Raw genomic sequence first — 6,572 nt, forward strand, 5'->3', positions numbered from 1 at the left:
CCTAATATCAGCTATGGTCCAACCGAAAGTTTTCTTATGGTCTTTCAGCAAATCTATCAACCTTTCCTCTTGTTCACCACTTAAGTTGGAAGAAATAATCACATGCAATTTTTCTCCTTCCATAAGATATGCATACTTAAGATGTGAAGGTAGTGGTTTTAACTCCAAATCGGGTGCTTCTACAATGGACGGGGTTTGGGTTGGTATATCTTTAAAATCTAACTGTTCAAAGGCAGCTATGTCCTCAAGTAAGTCTTCTTCACAAATGTCTTCTGCTGTGCCCACAGTGTCTCCACTGTCTGCACAGTCGATCAAACTTAGATCTAAATCTTCACCTACTGAGTAAATAGACGAATAGTCCTCAATCTCCCCATTGAACTTAAGAGTCTTAAACACATTGAAAGTTACCTGCTGGTCATTTACTCTCATGGTCAACTCACCCTTTTGTACGTCAATCAATGTCCTACCCGTAGCAAGAAAGGGTCTCCCTAAGATAATCGGGACATTACTATCGGCTTCATAATCTAACACTAGAAAGTCGGCTGGAAAGATGAATTTGTCCACTTTAACCAAGATGTCTTCAATTTTACTTTTCGGATATGCCAAGGACCTATCCGCTAATTGCAAAGTCACGGTAGTAGGTCGAACTTCCCCAATTCCCAACTGATTAAAAATGGACGAAGGCATGAGATTTATACTTGCCCCAAGGTCACACAAGGCATGACCCACTTCTTTCTCTCCAATAGAGCACGAGATGGTGAAACTTCTCTGGTCTTTCAACTTTGGGGGAATTTTGTAAGTAAGAAGGGCACTACATTCCTTTGTCAAAGACACGGTCTCAAATTCAGTAAGTCTTCTTTTTTTTTATTGAGGATGGCTTTCAAAAATTTAACATAACTTGGCATTTGCTCTAGAGCTTCTACCAAAGGTATGTTAATGTGGAGTTGCTTAAAGATGTCCAAGAACTTAAACTGAACATCCACATTTTTGGCTTTCATCCTGCCTGAAAAAGGTAAATCTCTTAGATCTAAATCAGTTGGATCGGTCTTATTCTGCTGGGTTGTGGGCAGTTTCTGCCCACTGTGAGCAGTGTCAGTTGGAGACTGGGTGGTGCTGGAACTGGGCAAAGCTGCTGTTTCTGGAACAGAAACTGAAATTTGAGCTTCTTCAGCTGTAGGAAACAGAACTAAAAATTTCGATGTGTCAAAAAAATGTGAAATATTTTCTTGACAAATCGGCTCACTAGGTGTTTCCATTTCGGCATTAGAGTCTCCCAAGTTCTTATCACTTCTTAAAGTCACGGCCTTAACATGTTCCTTAGGTGTTTCCGTGTCACTAGGCAAAGTTCCTTGAGGTCTATTCTTGAGATCCGTGGCAAATTGACCAAGTTGGGTCTCAAAACTCCTCATGGTGGCATTGGTTTGGTTTATAAAAACTTTAAGTAAATATTCGAGTGAACCATTACCCTCCGATGCATTTTGTTGCCTAGGTGCATGTGGTTGTGAAGATTGTCCACTTTGGTACATGTGATGATTACCTTGCATGTGATTATTACCTTGCATGTAATGACTGCCTTGATTAAATCCTGGGGGATTTGAAGGTCGGTTTTGGACTTGAGTTGCCCCGGGGGGTTGAAGTCCCTGATTTCCGGTCCATGAAAAATTCGGATGATTTCTCCAATTTGAATTGTACGTTGGAGAAAATGGGCTATTTCTTGTATGATTTCCAACATAATTTACCGAAACGGAGTTTCCGGGGTAAAACTCATAAGAATGACTTTCACCACAGAAAACACAAGATTCAGTCATGGAAGAATTAGACATTATGGATTGGACTTGATTCTTTTCCCCATTCAAGTTTAAATTATTCTTAACCAAATTAGTTAGAGCAACAATTTGGGCATTCAAAGAATAAATGACATCAAGCTCATGAATGCCCGAGGCTGATTTAGAAATGACAGCACGAGGGTTAGACCATTCAGTATTATTATTAGAAATTCGTTCCAAAATGTCATACCCCTCGTTGTAGGTTTTAGCTGTAAAAGCACCACCGGCCGTTGCATCAAGAATAATCTTAGCGGCACTAGAAAGTCCATTATAAAACGTTTCCAATTGAATACAATGAGGGATTCCGTGGTGAGGACACTTCCTAAGAAGGTCCTTGAATCTCTCACATGCATCCGATACCGCTTCATCTTCTTCTTGACGAAACGCCATAATTTCATTTTTAATCTTTACATTCCTTGTCGGAGGAAACTCTTTTTTTAGAATTTTTTCCGCCAAATCATTCCAAGTAAGGATCGAGTTTGGTGGTTGGGAATTTAGCCATGCTCTAGCTCTATCCTTCAATGTATAAAGGAAAAGCGTCAAGCATAAGGCCTCTTGAGTAACTCCGGGAATTTTAATATGATCTGTCATTTCTATAAAAGATTTCAAATGAAAGTGCGGATCTTCCGAAGATAATCCCCCAAACTGACCCATAGCGGAAATCATTTGAAACATAACCGGCTTGGGTTCAAAAGATGTTGCTGTCATTTCGGGTATACCAATTCCCGAGGCCAATTGACCAAATTCGGGAGTTGCGTAGTCCAGTTTGCCTCTATTTTTGTCATTGGCAATATTAACCATGGCTTCCCGAGGAGGTGAATTATCCCCCATGGTACGGTTGGGATTTCGCCGATTATTTCTACCTCTTCTTCGTCTCCTAATTGTTCTTTCTAACTCAATATCAAGAGGTAAAAGATCACCGTGTTGTATCTGTGGCATACAACACAGGAACAACGAATGAAACAACTGACTAAGGCTCAAATGAAAATCAATATCTCAGGATAAAAATCGCGAACAGTCCCCGGCAGCGGCGCCAAAAACTTGGTGTGCAAAAATCGTAAGTGTGCACACAGTTGGCATACAATCCCCAAAGTGGCGGTGCAAATGCACGCCGACACTAAGATCGCTTCAAGTAATAGAGTGGTATAGTACCAAGATCGTTTCCACAGGGACCGGACTTACTGAGAATCAGAGACTTTCATGAACTTCTTGAACAATGCTTCGGGTTGAGAAAATAACTGAGTTTTGATTGGTGCAAAGTGTTAAAATACGAAATAAACCTTTAATATTAAAAGATGGGTATGGGTGTAAGCTTTGCTTAAGAATATTGCAGGAACAATTTGGTCAGAAACTCATGAGATTTCTATAAGAACTCCTATCTCTCGAAAGTGAATTCTTATATACTGTGCCCACAGAGTGCCCACAAAGCGTCTAGTTAAATCAATCTTAAACTTGCCGAATTAGCTACTAGATAAAAAGATATATGGTTCCACTAGCCTGAAGATTTATACTCACAACGTATTGTAGCATAAACTCGACTAATATCTGAACATAAGCTAAAAACATGCAAAACCCGCATCTCTGCGTGATTATCAAAGACTCTCTCAAATCTTTGTGAATAATCTAAGCCGTATTTCAGATCCGCCCATCTCTGGATCAAGGATCTAATATTAACACTTCAAAGTGATCGGCTTATCTGCATTGAAGTTAAGTTCCGACTTAAATGACCAAGCTTAAGAATCAATAAAAAATGGCAACACCCAAGTGTGCCCTTAAATCCTTAAGCTTGACTCACACCCACACCCAAAGGGGTGTTTAGCTCATAATAAAATTAGAGAACATAAGGGAAACAGAAGAAGAAAAATACATAAGAAATACTTGAAATGAAAATAATACTTAAACTGTTGCCCACAGAGGGCACACAATACACAGAGGCGAGAATGAAAACTAACTACAAAAATTAAATTACAAGCAGAAATTAAATTTGCTCTACTGCTGTAAAGCTTGAGAGAATGCTCCAAGGTTGCTTAGCTAAATTGCTGGTGGAGTGGATGTTTTTCAATTGAGAGAAAGTCTTCAAAATATAGGGAAAAGTGAGGACCGGACAAACCCTTTATCCAAGGGATAAAAATCTGCATTGTCCAAAGGGTAAGGACCTCCCATCACTACAAGTCTACTTCATCTCTGGCCATGTCACTTCTTTGAAAGGTTGCAAAAGGTAAAAATAATCCAATAAATTATGAAAAGAAGGCTTTTCAATCAAAATAAAGGTATTTTCATGTCTTTTCATCACTTAACCAGGTCCATTCTTCCAAGCAACTCAATGTTTTGATCTGAACTTAGAATTAAATCTCATTAATATCCAAGAATATGAATATCAGAATTTTGTTCAAATCCAACTAGATGCAAATCCGCCATAAGATGAATGTGAGCAGAAAGTGGGCATTTTACCAACAGTAATGGGTTTTTTTAGAAAATAATTAAATTTTTGACCTTCCATCACCTCTTAACATATTTTGGACCAAAAATACTAGATAGGAGCAAAATGGGTACCAAAGATACAATAAAATAGGGGTATTGAACAATAAATAACTCTCACAAAATGAGAGTTATCAATAAACTATCGTGAACTGAACAAGTTAACAATTAAGAACAAATATCCTCTACCAAGGATTGATGACTTATTTGATCAGCTTGTGGGGGCAAGTTATTTCTCCAAGATTGACTTAAGGTCGGGGTATCATCAACTTAAGGTCAGAGAGGAAGACATTGCTACAACAGCTTTCAGAATTAGGTACGGGCATCACGAATTCTTAGTTATGTCATTCGGCTTAACTAATGCGCCCGCAACCTTTATGGATTTAATGAATAAGGTATGTAAGGAATATCTTGATAAATTCGTTATTGTATTTATCGATGATATTCTTATATACTCCAAGACCAAAGAGGAACACGCAGAACATCTTCGTTTGATACTGAAATTACTGAAAAGAGAAAAGTTGTACGCAAAGCTATCCAAGTGTGAGTTATGGTTAAGGGAAGTTCAGTTTCTGGGTGATGTCATATCCGAAGCTGGGGTAAAGGTGGATCCAGCTAAAATAGAAGCAGTTGCAAGATGGGAAGCTCCGAAAACTCCTTCTGAAGTTCGAAGCTTTTTAGGACTGGCAGGTTACTATCGTAAGTTCATTCAAGACTTTTCTAAGATAGTCGTCTATTGACCAAATTGATTCGAAAGAACATTAAATTTCAGTGGGAAAAAGTACAGCAAGAAGCTTTTTAGCTATTAAAAGATCATCTTTGCAGTGCACCGGTGTTGACCCTACCAGATGGATCCGAAGACTTTGTGGTATACAGTGATGCTTCAAAGTTGGGATTGGGATGTGTTTTGATGCAAAAAGGAAAAGTGATTTCTTATGCGTCAAGGTAATTAAAAGATCATGAGAAACAATATCCAATTCATGATATGGAATTAGCTGCAGTGGTATTTGCTTTGAAAAACTGGAGGCATTATCTTCTGGGGACAAAGTGTTAGATTTATACTGATCATAAGAGTCTACAACATTTGTTTAGCAAGAAAGAACTGAATATGCGGCAGCGTCAATGGATTGAACTTGTAAACGATTATGATTATGAAATCTTCTACCACCCGTGAAAAGCCAACGTGGTAGCTGACGCTTTAAGCAGGAAAGAAAAGAGCGGAACTATTAAAGCTGTAGCAATGAGAATGAACTTGGTCCCTGACTTCGTAAAGAAATTCTAGAATGTCAGAAAGAAGCCATGAGAGAAGAAATTGTCAAAATAGAAAGGTTGGGTAAGATGATCTCAACATTGGAACCGAACGACGAAGGAATAATGTGCTTTCAAGGGCGAGTCTAGGTACCGTGTTTTGAAAATATACGGAACACTATATTAAATGAAAGTCATAAGTCCCAATACTCTATTCATCCAGGTACCAATAAGATGTACAGAGATTTAAAATCTTTTTATTGGTGGCCTGAATTGAAGAGAGACATAGCCAGATATGTGGAACAGTGTCTAACATGTCTACAGGTTAAGATTGAACATCAAAAGCCGTATGGAAGCCTGCAATCTTTGGAGATACCTGTATGGAAATGGGATCACATTACAATGGATTTCATCATGAATTTACCTCGAACTCCAAAGGGGTATGACACGATCTGGGTAATTGTGGATCGTCTATCTAAATATGCGCATTTTCTACCAATGAGAGAGAATTACTCTTTAGAAAAGCTAGCACGGATTTACATCAAAGAAATTGTAACCAGGCACGGTGTTCCATTATCTATTATCTCTGATAGAGATAGTCGATTTACTTCAAAGTTCTGGGAAGGGTTGCAGAAAGCTTTGGGGTCTGAAATCCGATTAAGTACAGCTTATCATCCGCAAACTGACGGACATAGTGAAAGAACTATCCAGACTCTCGAAGACATGTTGAGAAGTTGTATTATTGACTTCAGGGGATCGTGGGAAGATCATTTGTCCTTGATAGAGTTTGCATATAATAACAGTTACCATTCCAGCATCCAAGCGGCACCATATGAAGTATTGTGTTGACATAAATGTCGAACGTCGTTGTATTGGAACGAGGTAGGAGAAATGCAGTTGACGGGTCCTGAGATTGTCCAAGAAACTTCTGAAAAGATTGAACAGATCCGTGAAAGAATTAAAACAACACAAGACCACCAGAAAAGTTACGCTGATAATCGTCGAAAGCCGATTGAATTC

At 38.7% G+C, this 6,572-nt stretch overlaps 1 protein-coding gene and 1 non-coding gene across 2 annotated transcripts; one reads left to right on the forward strand and one right to left on the reverse strand.

Moving 5' to 3' along the window:
* Window positions 1-824: 824 nt before the first annotated feature.
* On the reverse strand, window positions 825-2,657 carry LOC112502701. The gene has a single exon (XM_025106681.1). It carries the CDS (start codon window positions 2,655-2,657, stop codon window positions 825-827), a length of 1,833 nt encoding a protein of 610 aa, XP_024962449.1.
* Window positions 2,128-2,234, forward strand: LOC112502704. The gene has a single exon (XR_003067746.1). It is a non-coding gene; the product is annotated as a small nucleolar RNA R71 (small nucleolar RNA).
* Window positions 2,658-6,572: the final 3,915 nt, after the last annotated feature.

The sequence above is a fragment of the Cynara cardunculus genome, unplaced genomic scaffold (genome assembly GCF_001531365.2).
Source record: "Cynara cardunculus var. scolymus isolate 2C unplaced genomic scaffold, CcrdV1 Un_Scaffold_1796, whole genome shotgun sequence".
NCBI classification, from domain to species: Eukaryota; Viridiplantae; Streptophyta; class Magnoliopsida; order Asterales; family Asteraceae; genus Cynara; species Cynara cardunculus.

What these genes read in the sequence shown, in the direction of transcription:
- LOC112502701 (XM_025106681.1), bottom strand. Translation starts at nt 2,657, where the DNA reads ATGGGGGATAATTCACCTCCTCGGGAAGCCATGGTTAATATTGCCAAT.